The 21,761-nt window shown below is 36.6% G+C and overlaps 1 protein-coding gene across 1 annotated transcript in view; it reads left to right on the top strand.

Annotated features, from left to right (window-relative positions):
• Positions 1-21,761, top strand: part of niban1b (niban apoptosis regulator 1b) — a 30,721-nt gene that overhangs the window by 6,013 nt on the left and 2,947 nt on the right. Inside the window, exons 2-12 of the mRNA XM_053507657.1 lie at positions 8,017-8,147; positions 8,276-8,404; positions 8,643-8,757; positions 9,149-9,313; positions 11,149-11,264; positions 16,006-16,110; positions 18,501-18,663; positions 19,441-19,628; positions 20,464-20,610; positions 20,840-20,950; positions 21,071-21,178. Coding sequence (XP_053363632.1) covers positions 8,017-8,147; positions 8,276-8,404; positions 8,643-8,757; positions 9,149-9,313; positions 11,149-11,264; positions 16,006-16,110; positions 18,501-18,663; positions 19,441-19,628; positions 20,464-20,610; positions 20,840-20,950; positions 21,071-21,178 — 1,478 coding nt within the window. The remainder of the gene's footprint in view (positions 1-8,016; positions 8,148-8,275; positions 8,405-8,642; positions 8,758-9,148; positions 9,314-11,148; positions 11,265-16,005; positions 16,111-18,500; positions 18,664-19,440; positions 19,629-20,463; positions 20,611-20,839; positions 20,951-21,070; positions 21,179-21,761) is intronic.

The following is a 21,761-nucleotide window of genomic DNA, read 5'->3' on the forward strand; positions in this document are numbered from 1 at the left end:
ACATCAGAATTGGACCATGGGGCAACCGTAGAAGATGGCCTTGTTTGATAAATTATAGTTTCTCTTACATTATGTGGACGACCAGTGCGTGTACAGCACCTACCTGGAGATAAGATGGCACCGGATGCATTATGGGAACAAGGCGAGGAGGCAAAGTGTGATGCTCTGGGCCACTGTAAGAAAACCTCAAACCAGGCCACCTTCTTTCATTGCTCCATGGTCCAATTCTAATGTGCCAATTGCAGAAGCATTGAGCATTTCCACAGCGGTCAGCTTGGAGCTCTCTGACAGGTCTTCATGTGCCTGAATGTTTAATTGCCATCTTTCTTTCTTACTGCTGAGAAACCTTTGGGCCCTGGTATTCATATGGACATTACATCATGTTACGTTGACACATACAACCTTCCTAAACATTGTATTAAACCAAATACACCCTTTCATGATAAAAGTATTCCGCTATAGCATACATCTTTTAGTAGGATGGTGCACCTTGCCACAATGCAAAATGTTCACATTTAGGAATGGTTTAAGGAACATAACCAAGCATTTAAGTTGTTGGCCTCCAGGTCTATATATATATATATATATAAAACTATAAATCTGATATTTCAATAACTGATTAGTTGAAAGCAGATAAACATTTTAAACTTACTGTTCACGCCTGTTTTGATGAAAGCTGGTTTCACAGCTGCTTCAGTGTGACGAGAGACTCACAACAGGAAATTACTTCATGCTTTAAGCCCTGTGCAGAAGTACTGCTCTGACTCCCTGCAGAAAAGGTGTTAGTGAGGAGGTTTGGTTTCAAAATCTGTAGGACATAAGGCAGATCATAAAGCTGTGGTTTGTTCACTTTGTATTTTATGATCTCACCATGACCTTCAGTTTGAGATAAACAAGGTATTTTTTAAAGGTTGTTATTCGATAAATGTAAATGTAGTTTCCTTATACCAATTGATATGGCAAGTGATTTTTTTCTTAACAGGGGTATTTTCACGAGATGTAATATGTATACCAAATTGCTTAGATTATGTTGCAGTTGGAACATACACATATACAAATATTGTGTTATGTAGTGATCATTCTTATTTATTACATCTCATCCATTTTTCATTTTTGCCTTTTGTTTAAAAACTAACTCCACCCTCTGCTAAAATGGAACTCCTCGGCTCTGATCATTTTCCAATAAACCAAGACTTTACAGTTTGGTTTGCAGTATCACATGATCATATTCTATAGCCCTGGTTCAATTTGGCTGGCTGCATTCATGTGCATACCCACTAGACACACACACCTACCCTAGACCAAACTATTGAACCAACGATCAGTGCAATAAACATGTACACAAGCAGAACCCCAGGAACCCTGCTCTGCAGGATTTCCAGTTATACAAAGCATCGTGTGTTTGTGTGGTGCAGGATGCAGAGCAGTTTGAAACCACTCCAGATGTGAGCATACAGACCCAGTACTCAGCTGTGTTTGTTTACTCTTACTATGTGAAAGGCTCTTGCACTAACAGAAGGCATGGAGAAAATAAATTTTGCTTTATGATGTTCACAAGAAGAGCTCAGATCTGTTGTTGGTGATGTTATATCTGTTATACTAGCTTTCTGTGAAAAAGCATCTTCAGTTCAGTTCCTGCTAGTTTATTCTGTACGCTGGTACAATCAGACAGTGTTACTTCCTCATTCATCCATTCTTTATTTACTATATACACAGTTATATAGCTTATGTAATATTATTTAAATGATAAACATCTACATAGAGCACTGTGGAGTAGGTAGTAGCATCTGACTCAATTCAGTCTTGTAGTGGGCAAGGACACATCTGACTCAGTTCAACAAAGCAGTGTATCAGAAACACATGTGACATTTAAATCTAAAGTTCTCCATCCTGATACGTACTAGGATTTTGAGCTGAAAGAAATCTTTGTGCATTTTGATGCAGAAGTAGTGTGTGTCAGTGGTTCACTGGTTGTACAGTGCAATAATTATGTGTTCCCTAAACAGAGAACATAATTTATAAGCTGAGAAATCAGACAACACTACAAAATGGCACCATCCTAAAGAGTGCACTATATAGTAAAAATTTAGCAAATTTAGGTCTGTGATTAAGCTTTAAAACATAAAGGTTAAAGCAAACAAAATAAAATCCAAAAATTTTTATTGCCTTATGCCAAATGTAGCTAATCAGCTAAGACAATTTGGTTTCCTTTGTAACTAAGTGACCGGAAATCTTTTCCATCATATCTGCAGAGTCTCACACTTTTTTTTATTCATGGTTGTTTATGTTGCCACGGGAACCTCTTTTTTTTATTATTACCCAGTCCGACACAACCATGCAGTTCTGATAAGAAGGAACATTTGCATTTTTTGTGTTAATTACTGTATAAATAATGGCACTGATGTTGGGCAAGGAGGCTTTGCGGTGAGGTCAGTGTACTAGGTGTTTGTTGTGAGTGAGGTCAGAGCTCTGTACAGGACTCTTGAATTCTTTTACTCTAACCATGGTAAACCATGTCTTCACCGACCTTGCTTTGTGCACAGAGCCTCTTTGTTTCAGTGAAGGGAACTTTAATTGCTACAGGATACAAAGACATCCTATACAATACTTTGTGACAATAGTTTAGGAAAGGACCACATAAGGGTATGATGGCTAGGTGTCAGCAAATAGAGTATATCATAGGGCTGCATGATTTGTTTAAAAAATTGAGATTGCAATATTTAACTATTAAATATTAAGTACCAGGGCAGGATCTAATTTAAACACTCAAAGAGCCAGTTGGACCCATTTACCACATCTAAAATCATTTTCATACTGTATAACGTTTTTAACCTTTATTCTGTGTATAAAAAACCTATAGTGTGTTGCAATTATGAAATCAATTAACTGCCACAGAGAAAACTAAATATTATTTCTGCATGCAACAAAAATATTTTTAACTCCAACAAAAAAGACACTGAGTTAAAGGTTACTTTAAAAAAAAATACTCAATGGAGTCAAATACTCAAATACTCTACTTGAGTTCGTATTTATGAAATAAAAAGCTGAACTTAAATTATCCATCTGCAGCAAACCAAAAATGCCGTCTGCTTCTGTGTGCCGTCATCCTTTTATTGTGTGTACTCGAGCGTGCAGTCAGCGGTCAACCTAAATAAAAAAGGACTATCTATATAAATCGCCTGCCGCCGGATGTCGCACATCAGCTGTATTTTAATGTAACAAGATCACCATAATTTCCAAATGTAGAATTACCCTTAAAAAGCTAACAAACTAAAATAAATATTCATTATTTATTTTCAAAAGCCACAGGGAGCCATAGCAGAGGAAGAACCACATGCAGCTCCGGGGCCGCTTGTTGTCCACCGCTGATCTAGGCTAACACCAAATAATTGAAAAATGATCCTATAAAGGGAATGTTTATTAATATTATAATATCAACTCAAAGTAAAAAAGTAATAATAAAAAAAAAAATAAATAAAAAAAAAAAATAAATTATTGACCAACATAAATTTTTGACTATGTGTATATTACTTTACTAAATTGCAGCCTTTGGCAATTAAATACTGTCACAGTGCCATATTTTAAGATTTTTATGCGATTTATTGTGCAGCAGTGGCATATTATAACCCATTTTTACAAAATGCATAGTATTTACTTTATTACTTCATTCTTGTTTTTCAGCGTGTATTGTTGTTATGTTTTACACTCACAAAACAACTGCTTTTGTGCTTGTAGCTATATCCTGGCTCCCTCACCATGTCCCAGTCTTATCATCGTATCAACATCCTGTAATTATACTTAACTATAATAGTAGCACAATTACATTCAATTACATGTCCAACCCATGAGGCATTCTGAACTGCCATTCCTGACACACTAGTCAGAGTAAAACCTGTATGCAGTGTATGAACAACATAAATATTTCAGTACACTAAAGATACTTCAATGCTAACTCATAGTATTGAAGTACTGTGACACAATGTGATCATTTTATTTTAACACAATATGTGATGAAGATAACAGTTAATCATATAGTGGTCTTACACTGTTATACTGCTGTTTATATTAATATAAATGTTGTAGGAAACGGTAAAATAATTAGCTAATCTGTTGCCTGTGTGAACTAGCACATGCTAACTGACAATTATTAGCAACAACCAAAGAAGCTTTATCCTTTTTTATTAGCTGGTATATTTATATGTCAATTATGGACAAATTAAAACATGTAATACACACATGTAATACTGTATGTATGTTTCATTAACTGTCTTTTAAATCTTCCTCTAAAAGCTGAATACTTTAAACAAAACACCATTTGTGTTAGTTAGCTAGCTGTTTAGGTTGATTAGCTTTTGCTGCATTTTTTTCCTGTAATTATGTTCCTAAATTAAGGCTTTTGTACATTTTGACTTCCCAAAATGTTGTCTCTGCTGCCACCTTGCATTGTTTTTGGCTTCACTCACCAAAACTAATCACGTTCCAGGTTATAGTAAATGAACCGGAATTAAGTAGTCTGAGGTTAAACTGCATTTACAGTACAAATAAAAAAGGAGAGCAGTCAAGCGTCTGTGTAATGTACTAAATCAAGATGGGATGCTTTACTACACAGTACTGTGAGGAATATTGGGGAGAATATTGTATATAATGTATACTGGAATTGGGCCACGTACAATATACATGGCAGTTTGGCGATACGAAACCCATAACCATCTTAAGCAGTCTTAATGTAGCATTATTTAACCAACCACTAGTCGGGAGCAGCCCGAAAGACCAACTTGATATAGCTTTAATCTTCATGCTTATGTAAGAGAGACTAGGAATATCCCCCCCAAAAGAAAACCTCACCCTAAAATAAATTAAACATGTTTATTATTATTAGCATCAGGAATTGCATCCGGTGTAAAACTTGTGCAAAGTTGTGTGGATCGGATGGTCCGCTGTGGCGAACCGTCACCAGGAGTAGTTAAAAAACTGTTGACAACAACATGGTGATTATTTGTTGGATGTGAAGTTAGCAATTGTCCATCACAGGAAGACATTACTAATGCAGTTCCAATGATGCTTAATGAAAGACAAACGTAATGAATTTCATATCAAGGGCTTCTTTTGTCACTCACCATGTCCCACCAATGCTCAACATCATAATAATGAGAAATCCACCTGAGAAATAGGGAATATGACAAGCTGAGTTGACCTCATTGTTTCAAAACACCCTGATGCAGGGCAGCTGTAGGACACAGCTGAGTCCAGCTAGTCAGTGATAAGTGAGACGATAAGTGAGATTATGTTGATGATATTGTTGGTGAAAAAGTTGAAGCTGTGCACAATATAGAAAATCATTAACCATAGTGAAAATAGATTAGACACGTTAATGAAATCGGTTTAACCTTATAAAAAAAATAAAAAATAAGAAATGCATAGCCTTGAAGGGCACATGTTAATTATACGGCTCGATATGCAAGTCGTTCAGTGAAGATTTGTTCTACACTGTGGCTTTTGCGAAAGCGTAAGTAAAAATGGGCCCTTATTCTGCATGTTTGCACATACAGTATTGCGACACAGTTGACCACAGTACTGCGCAGTCACTTCCTGAGCCTTTGAGTGTCGATGTTGTAATGGACGAATTGTTATTCAAAAAATTATGTATTAGAATTATCCCAGGAGCTGGGTTTAATTAAGAGTAAAGTGGATTGGCATTATTAAAACAGCTGTGTGTGTGTGTGTGTGTGTGTGTGTGTGCCGGCGTGGCAGTATAATTTAATTATTTTGCAGTGCTAGCACATTTTTCATTTCAGAAACAAATTAAGATTCAACAATGTTTTCCTCAGTGTGTGCATGTGTGTGTGTGTGTGTGTGTGTGTGTGTGTGTGTGTGTGTGTGTGTGTGAGAGAGAGAGAGAGAGAGAGAGAGAGAGAGCTCTGCTGTCCTGTGCTCCTGCTATAGCCTATGCCTAGAAGAGGAAAAGCAAACAATCTGTCAGTCAGGAATCTTACAGGAAACCATTATCTCATCCCTCTGCCTCTTAATTCATTTATCAGGACAATATGAAGAGCAGGCTGATTAGATAACAGGAAATCAGGCACAGATTTAATTTAATCTGTGTCTGAAGACAGTTCCATGTGAGCCATCTCTTTAGAATTAGTCTGTAGTTTGTTCTCAAACTAGTTATTTTCTTTTACAAACACAATGCCTAAAGACATTCGAGCTGTTCAAGTCAAACTGGGACTTGTGATGAAATTCCTAATGAATATGAGGCATACATCTTATTAACATTAACAGAAGACTTCAGGCACAGTGAAACATATGAATAGTGGAAACATTTAAAAGAAGCCCGTACAGCCCCATCTGTGAATTATGATCTTGGCTGAGGTGACTCGGAGCCCACTTCAGTCATTCTTATATGGGAAAAGACACTTCCGTCTGTAGGAATGCGCAGGCATTCCCACCAAGACCCTCCAAATCATTTCCACATGTTTGGGTTCATGGTTAAAGGAGTTCCTGGGAGGCCAGGACTTTAGACCTGAACCACGCAGTCTGATTATGTCGCAATCGAATTGGAAAAACTTTCTACCTTGATGGTATCCAAGTACTAGATAAGAGCTGGGATAAATGCTTTAGTGTAGCAGAGAATTATATAAAGAAATAAAGGTTGTTTTTTCTCATTCTGTTTTCTGTACAATCAAAAGTCCCAGTTAGATTTAAATGCTTTTAATAAATATTTACGAATATAATATGATAGACCTGCAACACAATATTAGTATAAATACTCAGAATGTAGTATCAAAATATAATGTGAGCACATGGCTCCATTGAAGTATGAAGTAGGTGCTAATGTATTAGATGTCACCAGTGAGGCCAGTGAGACAGGAGAACCGATTATCACACTTATCATTCTGCATGGAGAAAAAACGCATTATTCTTTTTTTTTCTTTATTTCTCTCAGGCTGTTTTTCTCTGAAAATAAGCAGCTAAATTCAAAATGGAGAGAGTTGTTGGACACAAGAGTGGAAATAGAAGGAAATGCAGACTCCACATCACTGTGCCATGTTATTTTGGCAGAGCAGTGAAGCGTCAAGTCTCAGCCCAAATTTCTCCATAATGCATCATAGAGTTGGCTCTGAATATAGATCTGTTTTTCCTCTTGCACATGCAACATCTGAAAAGAAGGAAGTCAAGGCTGTGAGGATTAGAAGGATTTTTAAGACACAAGATCATACAAAAAGCAAGTTGTTTAGCAAATGCTGAAGTTATAATACATTATAAATAACCTACAATAAATTCATTTTATACTCTGTCCATGATGTGGTGAATAAAAAGCCACACTTAATACTAAGTGTTTAGTCTGTTATTAGTTTTAGGACTGTTTTGGGATTTTGAAATGTCCACTACTTTAAAATCAATCCTCTAGTAGTGCATTTGCCCCGGAAGGACAGCTGAGCACAATATAAAGAGAATTTATTTCTAAAACTACTCATGACAATATCGTTTAAAATGGTAAATTATTATATTAATAATAAGAAAAAAATAAAACTGCACGTTTTATATACTGTACTAAAAAACAAAACAAAAGAGGCCAGGGGAGGATCGATACAGTTCACTTCAGATAGATCCAGAAACAGTTCAACACTTGATAGATTAACACAGTTCATTCACAGACGGCAAAAGGTGATGTTTAAGAGGTATATATATCTCTTTGTCTAATGTCTTTGGGAATATTTTTTACGAAAAGCAAAAATCAAACTGCAGATTGAAAATTTCTGATATCGGATTGCTCACTTCTTTTTAAAAGGGTGCTCTTAAAATTTCTAAAGTAATAAGACTTTCATGCAAGCACTAACTAATGAAATGTATTGCCACAGCTGTAAAACAGCTGTAAAATTTGTGTTTTTAAAAGGTAAAGCTTATCATTTTTATTAAATCTCCATGTATACAATGACATGTTTAACTATCTAGGTATGTCCTATGTACAGTATACACACATGGATTAAACCTGTATATGTGTGTCTATGTCTGCAGGACGGACTGAGGCTGAGCTGAACAACTTCAGCCCGCACTACAAGAGGCAATACTGTGTGGCATTTTTCTCACAGCTGCAGGATGAAGTGGAGCAGCAGCAGACGGTTCACCCACAGCTCCTCAAACAGAAGGTACTGTTTAACAACCAACCCAAATGCAATTATGCCCCTTTTATAGGATACACTCTAGACAGTTGTGTGTTTTTTAGCTTTGTAGAAAGAGTTCAGGGAATGCCAATATACCCTGTGTGTGTGTGTAGGAGCATCCACAGGCCTCTGATTTGGTGTATAAGGACAGCGTCCAGCACTTTGATGACTGTAAGAAGTGGAAGGAGAGGTTTGTGACGGTGCGGGCAGACTACAGTCTGGAGCTTCATGACAGCCAGGAGGTGCATCACACTTCAACACACTAATGCAGCATATCACTATGGATTATAAGAAGCCCAAGCAATTTCATCTTTGTCATGCTAACAATAAAACTGCGTTAAATTCCCTAAAAACGCAAAGATATTATAGTCTGCAAACTGAAGTATTACTGTTTAATCTTCTTTATAATTACATAATAATACGCATCCAAGCAAATCTTGTGATGATTCATAACAAAATGTCATGTTTTATAATATCTAGACTTTCGCAAAAGGAACTCCTGCACGTCAAACACTTAAGCTAACAGGGGGCACTGTGCTGACCTCGGAGGAGAAATACAGTACTCTAGTGGACAAGGCTTTCCCTGACCTGAACAGTGAGTTTTTCTGTCCATTTACATGTCTTATCAAGTCTCCAAGGAGTAATGTCAGCCTTTTTGGCGTCATTGATTTAAACAACTATAGTCTGCATTATAGTCTGCACAAACCAATCAGATTTAATCATTTGAAACAGCGTTGGAAAAATAACTGAGATTTACTTTTTTTGTATGATCTTTGTGTATCTCAGAGTTCCAAAGTGTGTTTGATATTGTTGTCCTTTTATAGTGATGTTTAAGGTATAATATGGACTTATAGAATCCTATAATGTTCTGTAGTTTAGGACCAGTAAAGAAAATCTTTCTAGAAGAACAGACAACAAACGCAAGCCATCCAAAACAATTTAATATTGACACCTTATCTATTTATTCATCACCTCTCATCCCTTAGGCTCAAAAGAGGAGGCTGCTTCGCCCATGGTGTCCATTCCAGGACCGTTTCCTGTCTTTCTGAGACTGCCCTACAGGAGAGATGTCTACTTTAGCTTCCAAGAGGAGGACAAACAGATTCGCTTCGTCTCCATTCTCTCTGACTGCATCCGCCATCAAAACCACGGTGAGCTCTATGAAAGAAGGAGGATATTTGCAGTACCGTTCAAAACCTTGGACACACCTACTCATTTAGTGGGTTTTTTATTTCTCTTTCCTTTAAAACTTACAATTTTCCACATTGGAGAAGATTACTGAAGGCATTAAACTGTCAAATAAATGGTGGGAAGCAAAAAGGTTAGCAAAGTAATTACGACAGCTCTGCACACTCTTGGTGTTCTTTAAAATCGGATGAGTAGGTGGATTTAAATGTTTGACTGGTTATAAAGTATAGTCCACTGTTTAAAACAGGATTGGAAAAGCATGTAAAACTCAACATGGAAGCTGCATTATGTGTGTCATGTCTCACTGGTAAAATGAGGCAATCTTCTTGTTGGTAAAGTTGTTACAGAAAACATGTGACCTGTCAGACTTTTGCATTTCGATAAAGAAAATATTGTTTCATTAGTTATGGAGAAATGCACGTAGACATTATTTGTCAGATTTAAGCAGGGATTTTAAATCTTTGCTTAAACCATCATGATAAATCTGTCTCTGGTACAGTACAGTATATGAAACTCTCTCTATACAAACAAATTGCGTTTGCGTTACAAATTCTTTTTGTGGCATTCATGTACCTCCACAATCGTTTTTTTTAATTTTTTTTTTTATTTAGAATCATTTATCATTTGCAGTTGTAAAATGTTGTTGTTCCTCTATTATCCTATTAGTGCTGCACTCTAAACTGTCTAGACAGACAGACAGCTTGTTATATTGGTAGGTGGAATGATTAGATAGATAGATAGATAGATAGATAGATAGATAGATAGATAGATAGATAGATAGATAGATAGATAGGCATATACTAAGAAAAAACACTTTCATCGTTCTCTCCACATGTGGAAGCCCTTAAGCATTCTAGGTGAAACCAAACAACAGAGGATTCCCCTTTCAGAATATGTTCCAAGTAGTACCATTTAAAGCACTGAGACTGGTAAACATCTAAAGAACTTTTTTTTAAGAAAGAGTGAAGATGTTAAACTGCTCTTTTAAACTTTAAGGTCGCTTCTGTTGTTTTTTTCTGTGACCATGGTGACACGCTAATAATATCCCACTTACAGAAGCTGCTCTTCCTGTGCTGGAGGAAGGACGGTCGAGAAGTCTCTTCTTTCAGTGGTTTTAGTGGTTAGCTCTCCTCTGCAGAGCATGGTAACACACGCTGTAGTGTCAGGGTAGATAACTGTTACACACGTTAAGTAGGGCTGTGCTGCTTTTATACCTTCTGATGCATGTGTTTCATATTCTTTAAATACCACATGATCTCGTAGTCATGCAAAGTGACTGATCCTGTAGATTGGCACAGAATATGCAGCGATGCACTTTATGTATGAAGATGATTATCTAGCTAAACTTCAAGTCTGGTGCAACCTAATAACAGTGAATGGAAGGGGTGGTACTTGTGAATGTCTAAGAAATAGAAATACAAGTCATTCTTTCTTTACTCAGAATGGTAAGTCATGTTTACTAGGTAGTAGCACTGGGTGTGTATGTGCATGATGTGCTCAACATTTTGGAAAAACTTTTTCAGTTTCATCTCTTCATCCTTCTGTTTCTCTTGGTTTTGGTAACTTATTGACCACAAAAGAGAAGTCTGTGACAAGCTTGCCATGTGATGCTGTGAAATTCTTATATATGTATCTTCCATTAAAGATGCATCAGTGCGATTTACGGATACCAGATCACCAATCATTAACACACACACATCCTGCATGAAAACAACTCTGATCTATCTGATTCAATCCTAATCCAGCACCCCAGACTTACGTACTGTCAATGTCTATTTTCTTCCCCATCTTTATTCAGACACTCTGAAGAAGACGACATGTGATGTCCAAGCATTCCTCAAGGCCATTCATTTCTACAGACAGGAGAAAGGACATTATGAGTCATGGGAGATGCTGGTGGGCACCGAATGTCAAGTAAGTAAGCGCCTTTGACTTGTTTTAAGTCTGTTGCCCTGCATTTGTTTTTAAGTTTGACTTCAAGCACCCTAGAACACTTGAGTAAAAAATAGAGGCGTGGATCTGGAGAGATGTTGTGTCTGTGTGTGTGTGTGTGTGTGTGGGGAGAGGATAGTCTCTCTGGAGCGAGGGCGTGTGGGTGTGTGTTTGCGCGCGCGAATGTGGTGAGAGGTGGTGTCCTCAGCTGTTAGACAGGCGTGCCTGAGTCGGAGCTCCGTTTAACTGACGTGACCACAAGTGAAATGTTTTCTTTTTCAAAAAAAAAAAAAACATTGTTACGTTCCAGTTTTGATGCTAAGCAGCAGTGAATGGTCCTGTCCTTTAGAAGCCTAACCACTGAAACAGCATTGAAGCGATTTGTTACGTGGTGCGGGTTGGAGAGCCGAGATGTAATAGTATTTATAAGAGGGGGTAAATGAAACAGGAGGTGCTGCGAGTGCTTATGACATGCACGGGAAGACCTTCCCGTTTGGAGGTGGCGTGAGGTTATTTATTAATAAACACAAAGGTGTAACAAAAGAAAAATGAAAACATAACAAACAGCTGCGCCGGAGCCTTAGGGAGGCAAAGCCTGGGTCTTTGCGTCTCTTTCTTGTATTTTATGCGGTCTTTTTCTTTTTTAGTTATTTTTTTATTTTTTGGCCCTGATACCTTACCGGTGCTACCTAATGATCACACCGGTCCGTGCGGAGGTAATAGGACCCTTAATTAGACACGCCACCAGATGCGGCGTATCCAGGTTGATTGGCTTGTGGTGGCGTTGCCTGGCAACCGCGTGTATAAATGGCCACGCCTCTGTCTATGCAGACCTCCGCGGGGTAGCAGCCTGCAAATCCGTGCATACTAAACACTGCACAGTATTTTTGCGCGGCTCTGCTTAATAGTTTTTAATAAAACTTAATAGGAAAAAAAAATCAAATGTATGAAAAAAAAAAACCATTTAATTCAGTAAGTGGTTTTCATTTCTGCAAATTATTAACTTTGTAATTGGCAAAACACCCGCTATTTGGAAACATTGCAAAAGATTGGCATCTTGGGAAGGGCAAAAAACAAATCGTCAACAAATTAAACAAAACAGGTTAAATAAATTCTCTTAAACACAAAAAAAATAATTAAATATATATATATTATTTAAAAAAATTTATAGAAGTACCACTGAGAATGTTCTTTTAAAAAAATAGATAAATTAATGAAAGAATGAAACTGATGGACCTACTTGTAGAATTATATAGATAAGGTTTTTAGTTAAACCAGTTTACAGCAAAGTGTTTCCTACCAGTTTCCCACTATAACAGTACAATCATTCTGTCATTTATGTCTGGGGAAAATATATATAAACTGAATAAATCTGTTTGTGTCTGAAAAAATAGAACATTTCATCACAGTATAGTAAAGTGTGTTCATGATCATGGCCAGATTACTTTTTTTTTTTGTTTTGTTTAAAGTGTCATTTTAGTATACTTAAAATATTGGCCTGCATCTAGCAAATAAAAAAAAGGGACTCGGATTGGCTGTCTAACAAGTTATTAAAACCTGGAAGGATAGTGTAGAATTGTCAACACGAGGAAAGAAATGTGGTCAGAAGGAAATGATAAATAGAGCTCAGTTAAACACTTGGTGAAGTTGCATCATAAACAACTGTCAGTGAAAATCAGTAAACTGACAATTGTATAGGATACATAATATATTTTCAAAAGGATAAAGAGAATACATGGTTTCCAAACTTATGTAACCAGTGAAAGTTTATCAACTTATCAACTACATAAAGAAGTACTGTATAAAAAAAATCACAGTTATGTGAAATAATGAAAATAAGAGCCCTTCCACACACATAATGTGATCAGAACACAGGATTTGGACTAAACAGTAGTATAGCAATAAGAAAAAGACCTGTTAGTAAGGCTAATCAGGAAAAAAGCTTTCAACTAGTTAGGAAACATAAAGTATTGGACTTTAGACAAATGGAAAAAGGTTATGTGACTCCAGATTGACCTTAGAGCAAGCGATAGGTGTGTCAGGGTAGGAAGGGAAGTCAGCTGATGACCTGAATGTACCGAGTGACCAGGTTATCACATTCATGGAGTTTTTCTTCCTTGATGGCACAGGCATATGCCGGGACTCAAATAATAAAAGAGTGGTTCTGGGAGAAATCATTTTTACACGTGATTTGGCTACCACATTGTGCAACATAATTAAGGTTAAAGGCATCAAATGAAATATTAGAATAAGTGACTTTTTATTTGGCCAGACAGTGAATGTAGATTTTTTTCAGATTCTCTGGGATAGTAACTCTACACATGTTTTGGAGGTCTTGCTTGGCAACAGAGTCCACATTACCAACATACACTCACTTTGACTTTCTGTCAGGGTTCTGCCTCTGTGCAAGTTGAATTTGAAATTAAACACTTAATAAGCTGCAGTAAAGGCCTGGCAAAGCATCTTGAGGGAGGAGGTGGTCATGTCCATGGGTTCCGGACATTAGGCATCATTAAATGCACATGATTTTTTATCAAACAATTAGTATTTTAAAAAAAAGTATTAAAGCCAACCCTTATGTTTGTAAATACGTTAATTTGTTTCATTATTTGTGACCCGTAAAATGTGTGTGTGAAAATGGCTGATGGTATTTCCTGATTTCCTGACACTTTTGTCAACACCCTTTAAATTAAGCTGAAAGTCTTGACTTTGCTTACATTTTGCGTGTTTCATTTTAGATTCAGTTTGGTGGAATACAGAGGCCAAATGCCAAAACCTATATTTGTTCCAAAATTTATGGACCTGACTGCACTTCTAATTAATGTAAAGGATCTGAATTTTTTTTCTGTGTGCTGTAGAAACCATTACCTGCGTTGGCGTAACATGTTGAATACAATAGCGGACCAAGACTTGTGAACCATTAGAGTAGTGCTATTATTAACATTCATGTATTACTATATTCTGTACCATATTTGGGAGTGAAATGAAGTGACTGCAGGCCCAGCCACAGGAAATCCATAAGCGGTGAAGGAAACACCTCCACCTTCCTCTCTGTGTTCGTTTACAGAATCTTTGCCCTTTTATTATTTCGTCATTCAACAGAAGACATACTGATTTGGTATGAAAGGCATTTGATAAGAAGAGCATTTGATAACTCATCTTTTATACTTGTCATGAAGCAATTTAAAATCCTAAGGGAGCATCAGCATGAATAATGTGCTTTCGCACTCAAATTCTGAACTACCTTAAATATTATATTATATATATTGGAATCATGATACCCTGTCTATAATGCTTTATAATTTGTCTTCATTATTTTTGCTTTATGAACTATAGAAAATCGAACAATATTGGCAAACAGTAAAAATTCTGGGAGAAGATGAATACTATCATACACTCATATGAAAAGCTACAGTGCCTTTCAAAAGTATTCATACCCCTTGAACTTTTCCCACATTTTGTCACGTTACAACCCAAACATAAATGTATTTTATTGGAATTTTATGTGATAGACCAACACAAAACGTCTTATGACTTGTCGCAAACTGCAAACGCCACTTCTTATGGCTTCTTATGGTTCAACAATAGCTTACTTCTTGCCACACTTTCATGAAGGTCAGATTAGTGGATTGTATGACCCACCTGGGCTGTGGATCACTGCAGCTCCTCAAGAGTTACCATGGGCTTCTTGGCTGCTTCTCTGATTAATGCTCTCCTTGCCCGGCTTACCAGTTTAGGTGGACAGCCATGTCTTGGTAGGTTTGCAGTTGCGTCAGACTCTTTTCATTTTTTCGAATGATGGTTGAACAGTGCTCTGTGAGATGTTCAAAGCTTGGGATATTTTTTTATAACCTAACCCTACTGCAAACCTCTCCACAACTTTATCCCTGACATGCCTAGTGTGTTTATTGGGGATCATGATGCTGTTTGTTCACTAATGTTCTCCAACAAACCTCACAGGGCTTCACAGAACAGCTGTGTTGGTCTTTCACATACAATCCGATTGAAATACATTTATGTTTGTGGTTTTAAGGTGACAAAATGTGGGAAAAAAACAAGGGGTATGAATACTTTTGCAAGGCACTGTATCTACACAAAGTTGCTGTAATGTTGGAGCGTACTGTAGTGTGCTCATATACAATGATGTAGTTAATATCAAATATTTTATAATCTATGTTAGTATAATATGATGACTGTGATGCTTTCGTATTAAAAATAATATAATTGATATAATAGAGTCTAACATACAGTATTTATATACTGCAGGTGATGTGCCTTTGAATCAAAAGTTCTTTCTATTTTTTTCTCAGGTCTTCAGCAGTATATATTTTTTTATATCTATAGATTTAATGGTGTCTGCCAATTTGTTAACTGCGTGCATTTTTTTTATTTTATGTAATGTACTTTTTTTTTAAACCAGCAAATAGATATTGTGCTTAATATTAAAACAGGCTGCTTGTTAGACATGACAGTTCACTTCTAAAACTGTTCTGCACGGAGGCAAATATTCCCCAAATAAATTTCTCAGTTTTAGGAATAAGGCTATTTGTTCACGTTCCTTTGTCACACAGACTGCAATGTACATGCAATCAAAAATGGTCAAGGTCACAGTTAAAACCCTTAAACAGCTGATGTGCAAAGGCATAATGTATTTTTATAAATATAGCATCGCTAATATTTTTTGTAAGTTGCCTCAAACTTTTGTCTGTATGTGTTGGAGCAGGTGCTGGCCAACCTGGTGATGGAGGAGCTCTTGCCATCCCTGCAGACCGAGCTGTTGCCCAGGCTGAAGGGGAAGAAGGCTGAGAGGAAGAGAGTGTGGTTCACGGTGAGTTGCTATGTATAGACACTCGTGACTCAAAACTGCAGAAAGTCAATTGCAGCAACATGACTCAAGTTTCATACACAGTAATCTCACTCACATTTCATTTAAGTCAAGCTAAAGACTTTACATTACATTACATTACATTGTAATCATATTTATTTCATCATAAAATAAAAAATAAAAAAGTTATATCCCTCAAACAGATATTTACGGAAAGCATCGGAGTTGATGCAGCTTTATATTCGTCATCTAATGTGCTTTCATTGCAGGGAGAACATCATACGGTACTTATTTGTTCTTGTTGCACAGAGTGACTAATAAGTAATAGGCTTTTAAAGGAGACAGTCTTTTCTATATTTACATCAGTACTGTTTTTGTTTGTACAAAAAAAATCTATCATATTTTGTTTCCGACAACTCAGAAGAATGAAGAAGTGAGAAACGATATATTACGATCTGAAATGTTAGTCAAACATAGCTTTGTGTATGTGGAGTAATGAGGTATTTAACATACAATAATTTAAGATTGTGTTGGATGAGTCTCGTTTCGGATGCCTGTGTCTGCCTGTATCTTGTATAGTAAGCGAAAATAAATATCTAAACACTTTTTTTTAAATGAAATATACCTCTAGTGCACATGTGCACATCTTAATTAAACACTAATCTACACAATGTTTTTGGATGTTGTACGGGGAGTGTTCAAGTCAAACCAGGACTTTTGATTGTGCAGAATAACAGAACAAAATGATGACAGTAAAATCTCCCTTTATTTTTCCATATTTCTTTCTTTCTGCTATACTAATGCACTTATCCCAGTGTTTTACTAGTGCTTGGAGACCATCAGGGTGGAATGTGTCTCAGTATGCCAGTGCCATGATCGGACTGCCCATTTGATTTAAACACCCAAGATATATATACAGTATAATGTACCTGTATATAATATATATAAGTATATATGATAATATTTCTATCTATTTATACAATAACTAGATTTAGAGTAGACTGTGGAGTTTCTTATACCATATAGAACCATAAACCATATCATTTTAGTCAGTTTTATGAGTTGCAAGTGATGAGATTGGTTACGCCATTGCATTTTGACTAATAATAACAATAATAACAATAATACATTTTATTTTTAATGCACTTTATATTTGAAGTAAATTTCAAAGTGCTACAAATTAATTGAATTCTGATAAAAAGATGAGTTTTAAGACCAGATTTAAAAGCTTCAACAGTCTGTGGCGTCCTCAGATAATCTGAGTGAGCATTCCATAGTCTAGGTGCAGCTGATCAAAAAGCCAGATCTCAAGCTTGGTCTTAGGAGGTTTCAGAAGATGTACTGACACAGAGCGGAAGTTGCGTGTAGATGTTCGTGAGGTAATACGTTTTTTGAGATTGAGAGAGACAACCTTGTATTCAATTCTAAAAGTTTTGATTCTTTCTACACTAAAACAACACAAAGGGCATCCAAAATCAGCAATAAACTCCTTTAAACAGTTAATATTGACATGTGTCTGCTACTCATGCATGCTCTGTAAAGCCTTCATAACAGCTCATCATGGTGCTTGATGGGTTTTACAAATGCACTTGACACAATACTGTTCTTGCAAGAACTATTCCAGAACGTCTGACTTTTGTGTCTTGAAATAACTATTGAATGTTGTAGCTGTTGGTTAATTATCTAATTCCATATGTGTTATTTTATAGTTTTGAAATCTCTAGTATTGTTCTAAAATGTGGAACATAAATCACTAAAGAAAAAACATTGAAAAACATTTAATTGGAAGGTGTGTCCAAACGTTTGATTGGTACTGTTCATGGTTGATTTGATCTTCTGTAACATCCATCTTCTTACTGGATTCGTTTCCTTGACCAATCAGGCTAAATGTATTTAAAAGGGCAGAGGAGATTTATTGTTTAGAGTTTTATGTGAGGTGTAAGAACACACATGGTTATGATGCCCCTCATTTCCTATTGCTTGTTGTTCCGGCAGCTTTCAGGTCACTCTGCAGCTCTTTTAAACTCATTGCAGCTCTTTATCAGTCACTTGACTGATTTATCTTATTTATCATTAGCTTACTCAGAGTTTTTAGCACTTTAATATGTTTTTAATAATTGTAATAATTCCTGTTGTTTGATTTGATTTCATGTACTGTATATTTAGACATGTTGTTTATGCATATTAATATTTTTTTGAGCTACAATTGTGTGTGTTTGTGAATTTGAATTGGATATGTTCTATATTATACAGTATAATACGTGCCAGTATGTATATCTATATGATCTATATCTATATATCTGTAGAATGTATACCACTTTGGTTTAAATGTCCATAGTAAATAAACAAAATAATAAAACAATAAAGGTAACATGCATGCTTACTTTTTCCAGACTGTGGAGGCAACCTATGAGCTGGTGCAGGATCAGCTGAACGATGGACTGCAGAAACTGAAAGAAGAATGCAGTGAGATTGCCAAAAAGCAGGAGACACTTATTCGTTCTGACATGGACCAGATCATCAACTCCAGCAACTTCCTGAAGACAAAGCTACAAGGTGAGGAACTAAAATGATAAAATAATCATTTTTTTTAATGCATTGCGGTTTGTTAAACACTTGGAGAGTCTCAGGCTTAATGTGGTGGAAAATACCTGTTCTGCAAATACTTTGGAATAGCAGCAGACTGTAAAAAGCATGCACAGTCACAATGCATTATCATTATATTTAATGACTACATTAATTAACGCTCCATATAACGTTTCACAATGTGAGGAGACAGGAGATTCATTAGTAAAAATGCTAGACTGGTTTTAAAAACAAATCCAAGACTTTAATTCTTATCCTTTAGTATTATCCCTCCTGTTATTATAATAAAGAAATACTAGTTTAATGTCTTGAAAAATAGGCTGACCCCTTTAAAAAATCTAATGGCAAACCAAAAATCCTGAAAATCTATCACAGTGCATACCACTTATGGAATACCAGTTTCAGATTTTCCTATCCCTGTACACCATCATACCAGTTTCACCACCCCATATATAAACTGCAGAATGAGTGAATAGTTTCTTATACACTTGTTTCTTATACAATCCTAATACAATTGAAGCCTGTAGTTTAAATATTTTTCAATTCCATGCACTTCGTTAATTAAATCCTGATGGTATGATACCATACAGTCTGCCTGCAGCTATCGGCTTACTTGGTTCATGTACATGAATGTAGGTGTGTTCATGACTCCTTATATGGAAATGAGAACAGTACTGGATAGACATGCCATAAAAGCCAAAGACAGTTTTTTCCATGTTGGAGTATTTATATGTGTGTTTTCCTCAGGCCTGGTCTCAGAACCAGCGATGAAGTTCTGCTCAGAGAGTGTCTCTCCATATCTGGCCTCCATTCTGGAGGAGCTGATGGGCCCGGTGAGTTCAGGTTTCCAGGCCGTGAGGCAGCGTTTGGAGACAGACCTGAACCGAATCTGTAAAGACTTCCAACCTGGAGGAACTAATGAAGAACTTACTAAGGTAAGACGCGAAAAAAGAAAAGAGCTAAATGAGGTGCAAATGTTTTATCTGACAGTTATGGGTTTTCAAGTATGCGGTACACTTGGACTATAATCTTTGTTCATTTTTCAGTCAGTTGTGCAGCATTTGCACTTAGGCAACTATTGCATAGAACTGAGTGTCACTAATCCTCTTTATTCACTGTGACCAATGGCCATGGACATTGCACCACATCAGAACAACAGAGACGTTTTAAAAACTTAGCACCGTTACAGCCTAAGAAGAAGCTGAGTGTTTATGTTTCTGCCTTCAGAAGTGCATTTCATTCTATCCAAAAATAAAGGTTCTCTCACTATATGTCTATACCACTATATCCTGAATACAGGTGCCCTGAATAAAGGTGCATTACATTCTATTCAAAAATAAAGGTTCTCTCACTATACGTCTATACCACTATATCCTGACTACAGGGTCGCGGGGGTCCTTGAGCCTATCCCAGGAGACACAGGGCGCAAGACATGGTACCAATCTATCACAAGGCACACACACACATGGTCATTCATACATTACGAGCAATTTGGGAATTTACCCTGGACCCTGGAGGGGCAAGGCGACAGTGTTAACTACTAAGCCACCTTAGCTTACATTTATGTGTTATAACTGCTTTTGTTACCTTTATGAATGAGGGTATTTCATGAAAAATGTTTGGTGTTTGGTCGACTTTAGCGTATGTAAATGTTGATATTTGATAAAGAATGTTGTTTAATGGTGTTGGAGAATTGTTAATGCTTTTTAATGGTGAATGTTGGTCTTTAATTGCAGAGTAAAAGTTGGTTTGTGTATTATCTTTTATAAGGCATTAGAGGAGGTGTCTCATGCCCAGCTGGAGGACTGTTATCAGCATGTCTCCATTCTGAAGGAACAACTGCAGGAGCTGCGCAGCCGCTTCAAGTTCTCCAACTCCACATTGGTGGTGCACAAGACTCAGAGCCACATGCAGCAGGTAAGACTCACGGTGCAGCTCCACTCGGGGGATCTTCAACTCTTAAGCAATGCCTATTTTCGTTGTCTTCACTGTAGCCACAGTATTTTTCAAATAATCTGTTATGGGTAAAATGTAACATTTTTAGAATGGTGGCTTTGTCTGTAATGTGCCATAATATATCTTATAAAGAGACAGTTGTCAGTTGTTGGAAGCATGTTTGTTTCATGGACGTTCTGCTTTTCTTTAGCTGATGGAGAATGCTGTGTACACGTTCGAGTTGCTTCTTCAGGCAGCCATGAAGGAAGAACCTGAGAAATTGGCCACAGTCATGGAGAAAGCCAAGCACAGAGTACTTAAGGTGCTTATCCTATCACATATTTAATTTGTTAAATATTATGACTTAAGTCCATAAAACCAATAAAAAGACTAAATGATAACTGTTGGTTAGCAGCTTAAAGCCCTATTCATTATTTTTCAGCAATATGACTATGATAGCAGCACAGTAAGGAAGAAGATTTTCCAGGAAGCTCTGGTGGACATCACACTGCCAGCCATCAGGAGAAACCTAGCACCCAGCTGTAAAACTGTAACTACGAGCACTCACACAAAATTACGCAAAACGTAATGAGACATAATTTCAGATTTCAGTTTGCTAGGAAAATACTATAAAAGATTATAAAATGTATGATATCAAGCTTGACTGTTTGGGCAGAACCGAAATGAAAAAAGACAGACAATTAAATTTGCTGAACCCAGCTGCACAGTTGGCCATGTCTTATAGTCAAGTCTGTCCCTTTATCAGACATCTTGGGCAGTTATTTCCAGTAATGTACAAGATCAGGGCCATATCTTCTTGAAACCGAGAAAACATGACAATCAAACACAGACATGACAAACATAGATGTTTAACAGGGTTAAATAGATGTTTTAGGCTCTAACAACCCGCAATTTTGCGTTCCTTTTGAGACAGACAGTTGACAAAAGAAACCTTATTGATGTAAATAGGTAAAAATATACAGTAGATACAGACAGATGCGCCAACTTTCTGTCCTGACAATTAAACAAATCTTTATTCCTTATATATTTGTGACCACCAAAATCGATAAAATCACATTTGGCATGGTTTATTATATTATAATTATGCAGAATTCCAGTCGGTTTCAGTCTGT

Source organism: Clarias gariepinus, chromosome 11 (genome assembly GCF_024256425.1).
Source record: "Clarias gariepinus isolate MV-2021 ecotype Netherlands chromosome 11, CGAR_prim_01v2, whole genome shotgun sequence".
NCBI lineage: Eukaryota > Metazoa > Chordata > Actinopteri > Siluriformes > Clariidae > Clarias > Clarias gariepinus.